We start from the raw sequence: 15,076 nt of genomic DNA, 5'->3' as shown, positions 1-15,076 counted from the left end.
TGAGGGGACTGCCAGGTTAGGTGTGTCCTTCCTTCAATCAGTATATGGTTTCCTGAAGGGGCCAATAAGTGTCCTTCCATCTCCCCTGTACTGCACCTGCTTGCATTTCTGCCCAGAGCTCTCCCACGCCCGACTCCACCAGAAATGTGCGGCTGTGGCGGGACCTTCGAAGCTGCTCACGGGCTAGGGGTTGGAGGACAGCAGGAGAGTGAAATCAGACCATGCTACCACGTTCATCCCCATCCTCCCTGCCAGGACCCTCCAGAGCACCTGGAGCAGCCAGTGCTCTGGAAACTCCTACCCACACATACTGGGAAAGGGCAATATCTGGACACAGGACCTTTATTTAACCCAGGAGGGACCAGGCCAGGCAAAATCAGACTTAGAAGGGTTTGGAGGAGCTGGGGTCAGGGAGACCTGGGGGTGTTCTAGGGGAGCTCAGAGCTTGGGACCTCTTCCTGTCATGGGATATGACATTTGGGAAGATGATCAATGTTATCCATAGCTGTCCTTGGCCTCAGTGCCTGGTTCTGGCAACAGAAGCTTGGGGCTGGGGCAGTGGCTGTTTAAGGGAACGCTCCTGAAGACGAGGGTGGGGGCAGATTTCCTTCTTGGCAGTGCCTACCTGAGCAACTTGCCCCAGGGCGGGCTGTGCCCCACCTCCAACCTCTGTCTCAGGCCTGAGTGAATCCTGCTCTCCTCAGACTATGTGCCTCTAGGCAAGGTGAAATCTCAACCCCTCCACCTCCCAGACTAGGGGATGGCTCCAAGAGCAGGGCTGCACTTCCCTCTATCAATTGAACTTCACCAGGAATGTTCCTGCCACCTCCCCAAGATTGGAGCTTCTGGGGCTGGGGTTGTGGCTCAGTGGCAGAGCGCTTGCCTAGCACAGGTGAGGCACTGGGTTTGACCCTTAGCACCACATAACAAATAAAATAAAAGACATTCTGTCCATCTACAACTACAAAAAAATAATTAAAAAAAAAGATTGGAGCTCCTTCTCCTTCATCTTGGACATGAAGCCTGTGGCCTCAGTGACCCTGACACTCCAAGAGCAACTGTCTTCAACCTAGTGCTGGGCAAGGTCCCTGAGGCAGCTCACCCTGACGGAAGCTGGAGTCAATGGAGCGGCGCTCACCCAGGCGCCCACCACCTGGGGTCCGACCACTAAGGTCCATGAGCTGGTGCAGGCGCAGCTTTCGGCAGTAGACGGAGGCAGCCTCAGGCTCCAGGGCAATGAGCAATTGTTCTGCATCCTCTCGAGACACCAGGCCAGCCTGGGGGTGGAGGGTGGGCAGGACCAGACAGTGCTATGGGCTGTCACATCTAAGATGGACACCAGGGGGCCCCCACCTCCACCCCGGTCACACCCCACCCATGCTAGGCCTCTCAGGCCCCTTCATGCTGCACAAATGTAGAGCTCACAGCCACTCTGTGACCAGGCTGGAGGCCATGGCCATGGCCAAAGGAAAACAGGGGTTGCCCAACAGGAAGATGACAGAACTGTAGCAAGGTTCCCCTTTGCAGGCACAGGCTGGGGTGTTAGCAGACTCTAGCCCAGTGTTTGGGGCGTGGTAGAGCAGAGGAGGTGGTGGGGGCCCACTTGGGCTCACCAGGCTGGTGTCAGACACTGGCCACAGGCTGCCCCACTCCCAGGAGAACTTTGTTCCCAGAGAATCTGATATAGCAGGAAGGAAACAGTGAAATTCCAGGCACCAAGATAGGCCAGTGTCGGGGGAGAAAAACACTTACAATTTGTTATTTCCTGCATTAGGACAGGAGATCCCTTTGGGAAGTATTTTAGGTATTTTGGGGTTCCCCAGATTCTGACCAGATGCAGGAGGGGCACATGGGTAGGGATGGAGACTTTTTGCACAGGGTCAGCCCTTTCTGAGCTGGCAGCAGGGAGCAGTGTGGGAGGGAGCAGGGCTGGTAAATGGGCAGAGGGACACTAGGACAGGAAGGTGTTCTTGCTGCAGACAGCTTTGCTTCTATCCTGATCCCGAGGGGAGATGCCCATTTGCTCAGGGTTGGCTTACAGTGAGAAGCATAGATACCTATAGACCTGGCCCCTACAGTATGCCTGGCCCACAGGGGTGGAGGTATTGGGGGGCACTGATATCTCCAGGGAGCCTATGGGCAAGATCCCTTTTGGGTGTTCTAGGATCTGTCCCCTAAAACTCCAAGGGCAAGGCCAAGCAATGAGTTTTGCTTTGTGAGATTGGGTCCCCTCTCTGTTCACACTGGAGAGGGTAGTGCCTGTGCACCCTCCTCTTTCTCCAGGCCTTTGGACATCTTTGTGGTAGGAAGACTGGCACACATTGGCAGAATCACCTCCCTTCATAGTTTCATAGTCCTTTCCCTCTGTTTAAGAACCTACAATGGCTGGGGCAGAGGCAGGGGTGTTCCTGAAAGTACTGATGCCAACTGAAGTAGATGTCCGTGGTGCCCTGCCTGCGGCTGTGTCTGCTGCTGTTGGCTCACAACTGCTCCTTCTCTGGACAATTGTCCTCAACTGAATGGGAACAGCCTCTCTTGGACAGGCATCCCTCCCATTCCCCCAGCATCATGTCACTGACTGACATGGACCCTTTCCTCACTGTGGCCAACTCAGTGCTATAGTTCTCCCTCTGGAGTTCCCTGGGAGACCAGGCTGAGGCTAGACTCCTGCAAGATCACATCCCTGTTCAGCTCTCTCCTGTCCTGCTTCCTCCTTCCCTTTCTCCTGAGAGCTTGTTTTCAACAGAAAACCACGTAAGACTCTCCATCTTGAGCTCCGTTTCTAGGAAACTCAAGATGCTGTCTAGTGCTCGCTTTGGCAGCACATCTACTAAAATTGGAACAATACAGAGAGGATTAGTATGGCCCCTGCACAAGGGTGACACATACTCATAAAGCATTCCATTAAAACAAAACAAACAAAACAAACAAACAAACAAAAAGGGTTCTGTCTATACTGGCCTGGGCTGGGCCCCTCATCATTCTGCTTCCTGTTTCCACAGCCCTTCTTTCCTGGTGGTAATGGCCCTCCAAAATTCCCACCGGGGGAAGGCTGGAGGTCTTTACACAATGATTTGTGGTCCCAGGGGCGATGAGGAGATGAGGGTCTGGGGCCAGCCCTGGACCTTCCGCAGCAGCGTTCTCTGCTCTGCTTGCATTCCTCACCAGGTAGGCAGCCTCCCGCATGAACTGCTTGGCCGGTTGTTTCCAGATGGCAGGCACCGTCAACACCCAGCGCACAGTGTCCCTCTCTGGGAGAGATGGGCACTGCTCCCTCAGCTCCTGGAGGAATAGGGAGCGGTGAGGGAAACAGCTGGCTTGGGAGCATCTTCAGCCTTCTGTGGGATCTGGGGGAACTAACCAAGTCCCAGGAAGGATTTCCAGGATGAGTTGGAAGACTCTCCCTCCTCCACCTATCAGACCAGATAGAAAGACAGGGGACTAGAGAAGATGGTCTATAATATCTGGCAGTAGTTACATATCCATCTGATGGACCACGTGGGATAAGGGGAAAGGAAGGAGTAGAAGGGCCGAGTCCCTTCCCCAGTTAGTTGGACTGGGGTGGCAGCACACCTGAAGGGCGTGCTCCTTGAAGAAGCGAAGGGCATGGGCAAACACCTCCAGGGCCGGCATCTTCTTTCCATTTACCGCCTCTAGCTGGGTCTTCAAGGTGAGATCCTGGCAGGGACACAGGGAGACTCTGCCGTAAGCCAAAGGTCTGCCACCATTCCCTGATGACCTCTTTCTCTTTAGCCTCGCTCCTCCTCTAACTCTTCTTGGCCCCGAGTCCCGCTCACCTTAGCTCCGCCCCACCACCTATGAGCTCCGCCCACCTCCTGGACCAGCTCTCTTCAGTCCCGCCCCTTAGCCATCCTTCCATCAGGCTCCTCCTTGTTTCTTTTAGCCGTGGCCCACCCTTCACTTACCCCGTCTTTTCCCCTCCTGGCCCCGCCTCCCTGGCTCCAGCCCTGCTCCGAGCCCTGCCCCGAGCCAGAATGTGGCTCACAGTGGCACTGTGGATCTTCATCTTGAACTTCTCGAAGTAGAGCCAGTCCCGCGCCTCCTCAGGGTCTAGGTCATGGTAGTAATCACGGGCAGTGTAGCCAAAACTGTGAAAGGATCCCTCCGGGGTCAGCAACAGGCAGGTAGGGGTCTTCTGGTGGGCCACGCCTGGATCCCCGCCCTCCCATTTCCTGTGGAGGCACAGGACGAGTCGTCAGTGGGTTTGGCGGCAATCATCCTTCATGGGGTTGGGTGCTGGCTCTGCGGCCAGCTGTGTAACCTCAGGCAGGACACAACTCAGAGCCTCGGTTTCTGTAAAATGGTATAATGATGGTATCTACCTCTTAGGGTTCTTGTGAAGAGTAAATGAGGGAAGATTTGTTCTTGGGAAAAATAGATGGCACCTACTTAAATCTCCATAAATGGTACTGATGGAATCTTCCCTATCCATGGGGTCACTGGTCCCATCTGACCCCTGTTTCTTCCATTAAGTCACACCATTTGACCTCTCCTCTCTGTAACCCTTCAAGCAGCAAAAAGCCACCATCTTTTGACCTGCATCTGGTCTCCTGATGTATTATCTCTGGAACACTGGCAGAAGCCCTCTCCCAGCCAGCCACCTTACCCTCCTGGAGGCCATCCTCCAAGGCCAAACTCCTTCAAAGTCTTTCAAGACCATTTCCATCTGACCCACCTTAGCAGTTACACCTTAGGAGACTGTGCCTCTGGCAGATCCCAAAACCCTGACTGGGATTCTGAAACTCCCTGTCTACAGGGACTTCTGGACCTACACTCAGAACTCCCTGCCCACTTTCTTCCCTGGCAAATCCTTTCCTCCCCGTTCCTCTTCCTTCTCTGATGCCCTGACCTCTTCAGGCCAAGTTTGCCATTGCAGCCCTTAGGGGGAAGGAATTGGGCATCCAGGCAGAGAGGAGCGTGTGCAAAAGCTTAGAGGTGTGAAAGAGCAGGGGAACCAATTCTAGATTGGCTCAATATGCAGCAGGAAAGACAAATACAGGAATTCTAGATTAGGAAGAGCTTTAAATGTCATACCAGAATTCTATCTGGGTGGATTTTAAGTAAGGGAGTAAAGGGATATGACTGCATTTACCTTTGGAAAGGGAGGTCGCTGGTCCCCGTGTAGAGCAGATTGGAGGAAAAAGAGGATGCAGAAGCTACACCAGGAAGGAGGATGTTGCAGCAGGGCACGTGAGAGAGGATGGGGGCTGAACTTAGGCTGGAGTCGTGGCCATGAAGAGGAGTGGATGGGTATGCCAGAGATATTAGGGAGGCCTAGAAATGATGGGGCTTGGTGGCTGGTGGTGGTGAGAAGGCCTGGGACGTCAAGATGTTCCTCAGTTTCTTTCTGTGACCATCACTTTCATGGGACAGTGTCCCTTCATGTGTTCATGGGACCTGGCACGGCCTCAGCTGTGTATGCTGATCAGCATGCCAGCTGGGATGCCCTGCAGCTCCTAGAGGGCTCTAAGTGCCTTTGTGGCCTCCTGTCATGTGGAGGGAGCAGAGAAAGGGGAAAATCAGTCCCCGTTCACAGGAAGCTCAAGTCTCATGTTTTTTGGGGTCAGTGGCCTCTGTCTCTCCATTTACCCTTCCACACAGCTTCCCAGGTCTTGTGAAGCTCCCCTGTATCTCCCATACTAGTCTTGGTTGAGAGTTTGGAGTCTTCTGTAGCTTCACCTATTGGCGGCAGTCTTAGTAAGATACATTCAAAGGATCAGGGTTTTGAGATCCAGAGAGGAGTTGCTATGGCTTGGATATGGTTTAAGTGTCCTCTAAGGTTTCATCTGTTGAAATTTAATCCCCATTGTGAGGTACTAGGAGGGTGAAGATTTAATCCATTTATGGTGTTTAGAGGTGAGGCCTTCAGGAAGAGATAAAGACTAAAATAAGGTTGTTAAGGTGAAGACCCCATGACTGAATCCCAGTGGTTTTATAAGAAAGAGAGAGCTGGCACCGTAGCACACACCTATAATCCCAGAGACTCGGGAGGCTGAGGCAGGTGGATTGCAAGTCCAAAGACAGCCTCAGCAACTTAGCAAGACCCTGTCTCAAAATAAAATTAAAAGGATTCGGGATGGCAGAACACCCCTGGGTTCAATCCCCAGTACCACAAAAATAAATAAATACATAAATAAAATAAAGCAAGTTTTATTATAGCTTTTATCTTGAAAACACATATATTAGATATATATGTTTGTGTATAACCCAATAAAAAGTGTTTTATTGCAAGTTTGTTATATCTCAACAAAAATTTTTAAATTGAAAATAAATTCCCCTAGCACTGCCCCAAACAAACAAACCCCTGAGCTGAGAGGTGTTGCTCAGTGGTAGAGCACCTAGCACGTGCCCCGGGTTCCATTGCCAACGATGCAAAAGTAAATAAATACATAAAAACTTAAAAATAAAACTAAAGTCCCACATTTCAGGCAGAGGGGGGAGTGCTCCACTTGAGGACTGGAGACCAGATGTGAGGCCATCCTCCAACCTTTTGTCCCAGTGGGGAGCCTAGACTAGGGATGGAAGCAGCTCTGAGAAGACCCCATGTCTCAGTGACTATTTCTGGGTTCAGGGCCATCTCAGGATTGGGGATCCCCCTCCCCTCAATCTCCCATCCCAGCCACTGTCACCTCATCATGTGGATGGCCTCAGGGTCACTGGCAAAGCTGAAGGCATAGCCACTGGATGTGGTACCGAAGTCAATGGCCACCACCACGGAGAAGGAGGCCTGCTGAGGGGTTCGGGCCTCCGGTTTCTGCAAGTCCAAGACCCAGAGTAAGTGAGCAGCCAGCAGGGACTGGCCAGCTGCCAGCAGGGAACTGGTCCCCTCTGCCAGCTATGGTCCAGAGCAGCCCTGGCCCAGCTCCACCTGCCCACCTGCCTGCCAGGGCTCCCCTCCCCTCCCTGGCTCCAGGCTGAGGCTTGGGCATACCAACTGCTCAGAAAGCCTGAGGTTTCTCAGGTAGCCCTGTGGTTTTGGGCTCCAGCAGCTGCCTTCCCATTTCCAATTCTTCACCTAGCTACTGCCTGGACTGCCTTGGTCCAGCCCCATCTCCCACCATCTTCCCTGCCTACACCAGTCTCGGCACAGCTAGGAGCCATTTTGCTCCTCTGGCAGTTTTACAGCTTTACATGGACCTGTGCATATTTTACCCTTTTACTCTTTTGGTGGCCACAGCGACACAAATCAGATTCTGTCCAATTCTGTGGCAGAGAGGAGAGGACCCACGCACATACAGACTTCTCCCAGGCCAGGCCTGAGTTCTCTGAGAACAAGAGGACCCCCCAAGCTAGATCACCAGGTCAAGACCCTCAGGGAACTGGGGGTGAGAAGGCTATTTCCTAGAAACTTCAAACTAGTAGTTTTCAAACTATTTTTTTTAGCAACCTACTTCCCTTCCTCCAGTGTGTCTTGAAGTAAGGTGGGACTTTGGTTGGCAGGAGGTGGAGCAACTCTGAAAGGCCCTAGTGCTATGAGAACCTATCAAAACCATATGCCTGCCCCACCACCCACCGCAGCCAGTCGCAGTGGCCCCTGGGTGTCATCCTGTGGCAGGGCGGGCTGGGAGTTAGTTATGTGGGAATTACCTGCCCAGTAGCCCAAGGCCACTCAAGGCTAATCCTCCTGGGGGTGTGTGATTAGAGTGCACAGGGGCAGGGCGAGGCGGAATGCACCTGCCCCTTCTTCCTTCCCAGCCCAGGCCCTGCCATAACTCTGCCAGGTTCCACCCCCTCTGCCACCCAGGCCTCCCATAGCCCCAGTCCCTGATCTGGGCTTACTGGAGACTGTGAGGGTGTGAGAGGGGCAATGCCACAGCTCTCCTGGGTCCTTGGGGAGCCAGGTGGGCTGGGTATTGGTGATCGCTCTGGGTTGGAACCTGCAGAGAAGAGAGAGCAAGTCATTCTGGCATGATCAGTTCAGCAGGGTTCCAGGCCTGGTGCCGGGAGGTTCTCCATCAGTTCTATTGGGGATGAGGGACTGGAAGGGAGTAGTAGGAAGGACAGCTTTGAGGCAGGGGCAGGGGCTGAGGGTCTGTTATCAGTTAGAGGCAATCTTTCCCTGGAGGGTGGTCTATGTGTCACCTGGGCTCACTGACTCCCTCAGCAACCCTCAGATACACTTAGCTAGGGAGGAGAGGAGACAGCGATGCATCATATGGTGGGGAGACACTATCCAGAGATGGAAGGGCAGGAGAGGGTGGGTAGGTGAGCTAATAGGGTAGGGATGGAGGGTGGAGAAGTCACAAAAGAAGGGGGAACTGTAGATCTAAGTGACTAGGAGGTAGCATAGCTGGCCTAGAAGTGGGGCTGCTCCCCTCTACCCTAAAGTTGGGCCACATGGTTCTAATCAGGGTTTGAGGACCTTTCCCTTCCCCATCGTCCGGGCCACCGGCAGGCTCAGCTGGCTGCCTAGGGAGGATCAGGATGGGGAGGCCAGCACCTCCCTCCAGTCCAGCCCTGAGTTTAGGCATGTCCACAGCACTAGGAAGTCAGATCACCCAACCCTTTAAACACACACCCCCATACACAAATACACACACCCCAGCTATCATTTAGGGGCAGGAGGTTCCATTGAGACCCCTTTGCAGGCTTGGGACTGAACTGGATCTTAGGTAAGAGGTCACCAGTAGCCCCCAGGAGGCAGCCCAAGGCTTTCCCTGAAGGATCAGGCAGCTCACTGGGCAGGAGGGCCTGCCTTGCTGGACACTCACAGGTGTGGGTTGGCAGCTGGTCACCATCATCACAGAACTTTGCTAAGGGTCATGTGGGAAGTACTGGGGCAGTCCTGAGTTCCATGGATGAGGACAAGGAGGTTGTCCAGAGAGGCAGAGAGAGACCTGGCATGAAGATTTACAGACAAATAGGCAGGTCTGTCAGGCTGCATGCTGAGCCAGGGAAGGGACCTGAGACAGGTCCCTAAGCCACAGCCTGGCAGTGTGACCTGAGACAAGTCCCAGTCTTCATTGGCCTGGGATAACCCAGGAACATGTGAGGGGTAGGGGTTGGGATTGAATGGAATTCTGGGAAATGCCTGAACAGGGCTGTAGTCTATTTGAGTGCCAGAGGGGCAGGGACATGGTATTCACATTCTGAGGGTTCCCCTTCCTCAGGCATCCAGCACAGGCTTGGCCCTGCCACCAGCTCCAGCATGAGAGGCCAAGTTGCTGTGGCCCCAGCCTGGGAAGGGAGGCAGGAAGGAAGGGCCCAGCCCGCCAGGTCTTTGTGAATGGACTTCCTGAGGAGTGTCCCTCCTGCCTGCTAGCCTCCCACCCCTGCAGAGAGCCCAGAGCCTGCCCCTAGACTAGGCCAGACACATAGGCAAGTACAGACTTTTGTACTCACGTGCCCACCTCAGACTACCCCCCAACCCAGGTCCTATGAAGACACACACACACACTAACACATACACAAGGTCCTGTGCACACATGATCTGCACAAAACACGTGTACACGTAGACAGTTGTGTGTGCACACACCCTCTCTGCACTCACACCTGTGTATGCACAGAGGGGTTCTGTGACCAGATGGGGCATGTGTATACACACACACACAATGGCTCTCAAGAACCTCTGCTAGGAGAGGCACTTGCGGACAACCTGCAGGTGAAGGGGTCTCAGGGCAGGGCAAGTGGGGTGGTGGTCAAGGCAGAGTAGCCAGAGGCAGTGGGAGGGGGTCTTACCAATGTACAGCCCCTGCAGGCCCATCTCTGGGACAGCCAGCATCCTTGCAGCCTTGTAGCTGTCAACAGGAACAGACAAGCAGAATGGGATTTACTTGTTCCTTTGTTCCTCCACTGAATGCTTATTTATTCTATTTATTTACTTTTGGTTGGAGTCCTTTGAAGCTAATCCCAGTCAGCATGTTGCTTCACCTATAAACACTTTAACATGTCTCTCCAACAGATAGAGACATTTTGAAAAACATCATCACACCACCATTATTATGTCTAACCAAATTTACAGCAATTCCTTCATCTCATCTAAAGCTCAGTCTCACAGGCCCAGTTTGTCTTAAAAATGACTTTGTTTTTTAGGACTCAGGATCCTTCTCAGTGTTTTCTGGAGCCCACCTCTGTACCAGGTGCTGGGGGACATCAGTGATCTGGAAAGACCCTGTCCCTGCCCTCGGGACTCACAGCCTGGTGAGGAAGATGATCATAATCTGATAATCAGTGCAAGCAATTTTGAGATCATAAACAATAATGGACTGTGAATGTGGCAGCTGGACACAGCAGATGGGGAGGGGGTAGGCTTGTAGGCAGGCCCCTGTGGACCTTTCTTTAGGTTGAAAGGTTTGAAGTGGCATAAATTCATTTGCACTTAGAGATGTCCCTCTGGCTGCCTGGGGGTGTGGATTGCAGGAGACCAACTGAGCTACTATAGCCCTCCAGGCTATAGATGATGATGGCGTCTGTGTGCCTTGGAAAGGGTGGAGACATTTAAGAGACAGTGGTTAATAGAGCTGATGGTCAGAGCTGAGGAGAAGTCAAGGTGGTATTGCCCCGGCTCAAGCTGAGACAGATGAGCTAGATAGTGAAGGGGCAGGTTGGCGGGGAGAAGTGACAGAATTTGGAACTAAGAGAACATACCAACAAGTCAGATGATATGTATCGGAAGGTCAGGAAGAAATCCAAGTTGGAGATATGTGTTTGGGAGTCATTTTCATGGGAGGCCTGGCAGAAAGTAGAGGGGAAAGGGAAGAGAGGAGAAGCAACTTAAAAGCTGAATAGGGCAAGATGAGTTGGCGGAAGGACCAAGAAGCTTCCTGTGGTTTCATGAAGACTATGATAAGAGGGTGAAGGTAGATGCCTTTAAGAGATCCTTAGACTAACTGGGCATGGTGATGCACGTCTGGGTGGTTTGAGGCAGGAGGAACACAAGTTTGAGGCTAGCCTGGGTAATTTAGCAAGACCGTCAAAATAAAATAAAAAGGGCCAGGGATGTAGCTTGGAGGTAGAAGGCCCTCATGTTCAATCCCCAGTACCAAACCAAACCAAACAAAACAAAACCAAACAAAAAAACCACCCTTAGAGGAGACTGCAAGCACCTATCTTAATGGTCCAAGGCAGGTTAATCCAAGTATGACCAAAAGCAGGAGGCAGTTGGGCTAGACCGTCTTAGAAGGTTGGCTGAGATTGGGAACAGGGCAGTAGCTGGAGGGAAGGGAGGAAGGATATTTATTTTATTTTTTAAGATGGGAAGAACTCGAGCTTGTGTCTACGAAGTTCTGGGAGCCAAGCTATAGGCAGGATCCTCCAAATTCTCAACACCATTGCTACTCAAAGCATGGCAGCGTGGGCATCTTCCTGGCATCTCCAGGGGGTTGTTGGAAATACAGAAACTCAGGCCCCATCTGGACCCACTGAATCAGGACTTGTAATGTTAAGGAGAGATCATGTTAAGGAGAGATCCCCAGGTAATTTCGATGCACATTAAAGTTTGAGAAGTGCTGCTCAAGTGTCCCTCCGTCTCAATAGCCTGCAGATCTTGGATGCTACTCTCCTTATCTGTGGGCCTGATTTCCCCTCTAAAAAAGGTGGGGGCTTCCCAGGGCCCACTCCCTCTCTGTAGCCATTAGTAGGATCAGGAAGTTTTGCTAACAGAACAGAAGTCAACACAGAGCTGGCACTGGCACGCCCTTACATATATGTACACACCCTCGATCATGCAAAGCTTAGACAAACCCAGGATAAAGTGAACAGACACCCAGACTCCTACACCCTTTTGCATGTCCAGGATACTCCTGCACAGCCAGAAACATGCAGTCTTGCTGTCCACCATGTCACTGGAGGTACACAGTTGGATTCCCAGGAATCCGAATCAGGGGAAGGATTGGGGTTGGCTGTGGGCACTTGCATAGTAGTGGCCAGATGATGTCCAGAAAAGGGAAAGCCAATAGATAGCATTGAAAGGAATCCTGGTCACCAGGGACAGGAACCCAGCTCAGAGTGGCATGCTAGAGCTGGGTCCCACAAGCTCTCACAATGTCCAGCTGACATTGTGTCTCTTCTCTCAATTTGTATTCATTGATATCATGTTGGTAGCTTGAAATTAGTCATGGTGGGAATATTTATACAATGGGAATTGGCAAACACTACAAAATCAGATTTTTCTCCCTCTCAGAGATTTGACTGTAAAACATTGACCAGCATTTCACTGGATCCAGGCACAATAAAGAAGCTGGCAGTCCCATTTGTATGGTCTTTGTTGTTGTTTGCAATAGTAGGGATTAAACCCTGGGGCTCTCGACTACTGAGTTACATTCCCAGCCATTTTTATTTTTTTATTTTGAGAAAGACTAGATAAGTTGCTGAGGCTAGCCTTGAACTTGCCATGCTTCTGCTTTAGTCTGGAGTTTCTGGGATTACAGACATACACCATCACTCCTGGAATGTTTGGGTCTTCTGAAAACACATATTAGGTGTTTCTTTGTGCCAGTCTCTCTGTGCTAAGTGCTGGGAACCATTTTGTTGGATGGATGGATAGATGGATGGATGGATGGATGGATGGATGGATGGATCAATGCTACTGGAACCAAAGAAACAACCAGGAACTCAGAAAAAAAGAAAAAAACCTGAGTTGTCCATCACTCTAAGCTGAATTTCATCCCCCAACCATGTGCCTATAATCTCCTCAGTTCTGAAGTTTGCTATCACCTATCTTTGAGAGTGTCATTCATGGGGTGCCCCTACACTGGTCTCTCAGGGATGGCAGGGGCTTGAGTACCTGATGTGAGTACATCATGGCACCTTGCATGAATATGTCATGTCACCTCTCTGCACCTCAATGTCATTTCCTATAAAATGGGTGACACGGGGGACTTCAGAGGATCAATAAATCTAGGTATGGAAGGTGTTGATAAAGGCAGAGTTGGGCATGTATGAGCAGTGTTCTTTCTTTCGTAGCTTCATGTAAATTTTGAACTTTGGCTTTTTAGAAGTTTCTAGTCTTACTGAGAATTTTATTTAGTTATTCTGAGTTCTTTGTCAAGGAGGTAGGAACCAAATCAATTTGTGCTAAAGAAGGAGTTTCCTACTGATTCCCTGAGAGTTGTAGGTAGAAGAGGGTGGCAGCCATAAAACATGCACACATGCCCCATGTGTCTCTGGAACCTCTCACTGACCTCCCACCATGCAAATGCACCCAAAGACATTTAAGTGGAATGCTGACCAGGAGGCTCAGGACAATCTAGTTCCCAAAAGTTAGGTCTGGACAGAATCTACAGCTGAAAATGAGGGAGGCAGCGCCCTATTCCAGGGGCCCACAATTCCAAGAGTGATGTCTATGGGTTTGAGAATATTTGGCTGGGACAGTTTGATTTTACACAGAAAGTACCTCCATTTCCTGACTGAAAGCACATGCCAAATTCTGGCCCCAATCTGATCCCTACCATACCCATAGACAGACCCTTCACTTTGCTCATGGATGACTCCTAATTCTTGGTCTCATATTGACCTCTAATCTACAGATTCTCCCTCACCCCTGGTCCTGATTTCTACCCAATAGCCATGCTCTATCAGTCACTGGGGACCAGGACAGGGTGTGGCCAAGTAGGGACTTACACCAGAGACTGCCTAGAGTGCTCCCTAGTTTCATAGTAGCTTAGGCCTTTTTTACCTGATGGAAAGAATTCTCTGAGAGTCTCTTCCTGTGTTAGGGGTGTTTAGGCTGGGCACCTATGCCCACCCCCTCACCCCCCACATCTCTGCAATTGTGTGGTATATTGGATTTCAGGAATCCACACAGTGTCCATGTGGACAAAGAGCCCTCCACATCTTTACAATTTCCCTCCTCCCTGGGACCTTACCTCTCTTGTCCACTGCTGCCTGCTCAGCATACTGCAGGCCCTTTAATGGAACAGGACTCTGTCAGCGGGCTAAGTGAGGCCACAGGCATTTATTCCAAGCCACAGAATGGGCCAACCAACCAGGGTCCAAGGGTCAGATCAGAAATGGCACCCAAAAGACTGCCCCACCCTGAATCTGGAGAGGAGCACTCAAGAAGGGAACTAGGGGGAGGTTGTGGGGTGAAGGGGCTGCCCCCTCCTGTGACTGGGCAAGGGTGACAGAAACGGCCTCCTATAGAACCTCCCTGTCCTCAACTTTGCTTTCTATACATCCTGCCCCACCCCCTTGGGTCCTCATCATGGGAACAGTCAGTTCACAAACAACCCCTGTCCCACAGGATCATGAAGTCCTTCCATCTCTGCTCCATCAGTCTCCATCACCTCCCTCACTTTCCATAACTCCTGGGTGGGTCTGTTCCCTGGAGTCCTGGCTAAGATTTCCCTTCTTCCCATCTCTCCCCAACACAGGTTTGTTCCACAGACAGTCCCAGGACCCCTATGGGAGCCCAGATGCCACCTCAGGAGAGAAACCCAAGGCTGGGACACCAGAACCCTGACCACCCAGCCACTTTCTTGCAGCCCAGACCACAGGGCCTGGGGGCTCTGAGGCAACTCCCCAAACACACTTACATTCAACCTCCAGTCTCCATCCCAGGCCTGGGCACCATGTCCTCACAACCGCTTCCCCAGAGCAGGCCCCAGCCCACAATGGCTCTCCTGCCAGCCCCCAGGCACAGGAGTCTCTCCAATCCTCCTGGCGGAGCCTCCGCGCAGCGGGTGTGGGGCCCTACAGCCCAAGTAGGAGCCCGCTCACCACGGCCCCGCTGGAGATAAGGGCTTGCAGAACTGTCTCACCGGAGTCAGGAGCCGTTCTCGTGGGGTCTCCGCAGACAGCCCGGGAAGGCCAACCTCTGCGCCTCTCTCCGCTCCAGGAGTCCAGCAGCCTCCGCCCTACTGCTCACCTCCGCCCTCCCGACAGCTCGGCCCGGGTCCTGCCGCCTGGATCCCGGCCCGCAGCGGACGGCAGTGCCTGCCGCAGCCCTCGACGTGCGCCCGGCCGGCGGCCTCCGGCTCTGCTCTGGCCCGCGCCCCCTCCCCCAGGCCGGATGGCCGCGCTCCCGGCCCAGATGTGCGAGGCCGGGGCGGGGCCTGCCTGCGCGGGCCTCTGCCGAGGGGCCCAGCCCCGCCGCGTCCAGGGCCCCTCCCTGCGC

At 52.4% G+C, this 15,076-nt stretch overlaps 1 protein-coding gene and 1 non-coding gene across 4 annotated transcripts in view; one reads left to right on the top strand and one right to left on the bottom strand.

The window, feature by feature from the left end:
• Positions 1–15,076, bottom strand: part of Hspa12b (heat shock protein family A (Hsp70) member 12B) — a 26,419-nt gene extending 11,343 nt beyond the window's left edge. Inside the window, exons 1-9 of one of the 3 annotated variants that reach the window (XM_047539546.1) lie at positions 14,828–15,076; positions 9,700–9,758; positions 7,801–7,898; positions 6,651–6,775; positions 4,007–4,193; positions 3,574–3,678; positions 3,166–3,282; positions 1,103–1,277; positions 97–183 (exon numbers count right to left, since the gene is read on the bottom strand). In XM_047539546.1, the coding sequence (XP_047395502.1) occupies positions 97–183; positions 1,103–1,277; positions 3,166–3,282; positions 3,574–3,678; positions 4,007–4,193; positions 6,651–6,775; positions 7,801–7,898; positions 9,700–9,742 (937 nt within the window). In that variant the 5' untranslated portion in view covers positions 9,743–9,758; positions 14,828–15,076. Of the gene's footprint in view, positions 1–96; positions 184–1,102; positions 1,278–3,165; positions 3,283–3,573; positions 3,679–4,006; positions 4,194–6,650; positions 6,776–7,800; positions 7,899–9,699; positions 9,759–14,495; positions 14,701–14,720 lie in introns of those variants that run through there. The other 2 variants (XM_047539545.1, XM_047539547.1) reach the window with 2 other exon arrangements.
• Positions 2,807–2,911, top strand: LOC124978368 (U6 spliceosomal RNA). The gene has a single exon (XR_007107403.1). It is a non-coding gene; the product is annotated as a U6 spliceosomal RNA (small nuclear RNA).

This window comes from Sciurus carolinensis, chromosome 2, assembly GCF_902686445.1.
Source record: "Sciurus carolinensis chromosome 2, mSciCar1.2, whole genome shotgun sequence".
NCBI lineage: Eukaryota > Metazoa > Chordata > Mammalia > Rodentia > Sciuridae > Sciurus > Sciurus carolinensis.
The sequence above is the reverse complement of the archived record's forward strand: the minus strand, read 5'-3'. Positions and strand labels throughout refer to the sequence as shown.